Raw genomic sequence first — 1,362 nt, forward strand, 5'->3', positions numbered from 1 at the left:
ATTATTTTTTTATTACCAGTGATCTGTTCTCCTCATTTGGAATAATTTTAGAAGGAACTAAACGCACATGTGCAATAAGAGACTTTCTAAATGTCTAAATTTTAGAAACACCTCGTAGGATATTATTTAGTTGGACAGTGTGGCTAATAAAAGAGTCTATAATAGTAAATATAGTGAGTCGACGGTAGTAGAGACGAGGTTTCAGAGGGGACGCAATCTCTCTGGTTGCAGGTTGTTCTTGCAGTCGCCGGCCAATCCGGATTTACTGTACGTGATATTTTTCTGTCACACCCAGCTCACGGTCACGCTGCTGCTGTGCCTCATATTCGGCAGCAAGGTAAGAAACTCTCCCCGCGGCGGCGGGCGTCGACGGGGTCTCCCGTATTTTCATCGCGTTCATGCGGTAACGGGGGCGCGTGACAAATGGCACCGGCCGGATCGCGAATTCTAAAGCCCCACGGGGGCCAGGCGCCGCGGCGGGGCCATTGAAATTTATTTATCTCACGGCGCGCATATTGATCACTCGAAAAGCAACGGCTGGCGCTCGCGGAACTTGCAAAATAGTTGTGCGCCCGAACAACACCGGCCCGGCGCGCCACGGTGTAATTTATTTCCGCCCCCGCCGTGACCGCGGATGAAAAATTGCGCCCCTCCGCCGTCGCCGCCACCTCCTCCCCCCTGCACTCTCGTTTCGCGCATTAAAATTGAAAATTACCGGAAGCTGAAATTTGAATATTAAACAGTTCATTTAACGTCGGCGCCAAGAAAAAACTACCGCCGGATACCCGGCAATTCCAGGTTACCGCGGTAATAAAATTTTTAATTGCCGCGATATTTTAAGTTAACGACTCTTACGTGTAATTCTGTTTTGCCATATTTTAATCTGCTCGCGAGGCTAATGAGCGGCGTGGGTGGCGTACGCCGGATACGTACTCGCGACCTCGCGGCTCGAAGAGCACGGAAAACCGGCTGGCCACAATTATTACCCGCATCGTTCGCTGATCTAATATTTCTCACCGGCATTAATTCGATCGACGAACTTGTCACGTGGATGTAGATTATGCAATAACGAACGAGCGGTCGAGGGAAATTCGATATTCATACCGTTTAGCGGAAGTCTCGTCTGAAGTGCATAGCCGGCATGATCGATACCACTCCATTCGGTTACCGAACAATGAAACAGCTTTTTATCCATTTCCACTCGTGCAAGACTAACTCTCCGCATTTCCTTTCAAATCCACTTCGTAAACTGAATCTTTAACATCATCAGATATCTATTAAGGACGTATTGGCTGTATAGTCAATTCTAAAAGTTTATGTACCTTAGAAAAACGCATTTCCTATAATTAAAAATAGTGCATT

At 47.2% G+C, this 1,362-nt stretch overlaps 1 protein-coding gene across 1 annotated transcript in view; it reads left to right on the forward strand.

Moving 5' to 3' along the window:
* Window positions 1–1,362, forward strand: part of LOC108629710 (uncharacterized) — a 20,674-nt gene that overhangs the window by 13,173 nt on the left and 6,139 nt on the right. The window contains exon 2 of the mRNA XM_026817495.1: window positions 232–337. Within this exon, the coding sequence (XP_026673296.1) occupies window positions 232–337 (106 nt within the window). The remainder of the gene's footprint in view (window positions 1–231; window positions 338–1,362) is intronic.

This window comes from Ceratina calcarata, unplaced genomic scaffold (genome assembly GCF_001652005.2).
Source record: "Ceratina calcarata isolate Rehan_Ccalc_2016 unplaced genomic scaffold, ASM165200v1 scaffold584, whole genome shotgun sequence".
Lineage (NCBI taxonomy): Eukaryota > Metazoa > Arthropoda > Insecta > Hymenoptera > Apidae > Ceratina > Ceratina calcarata.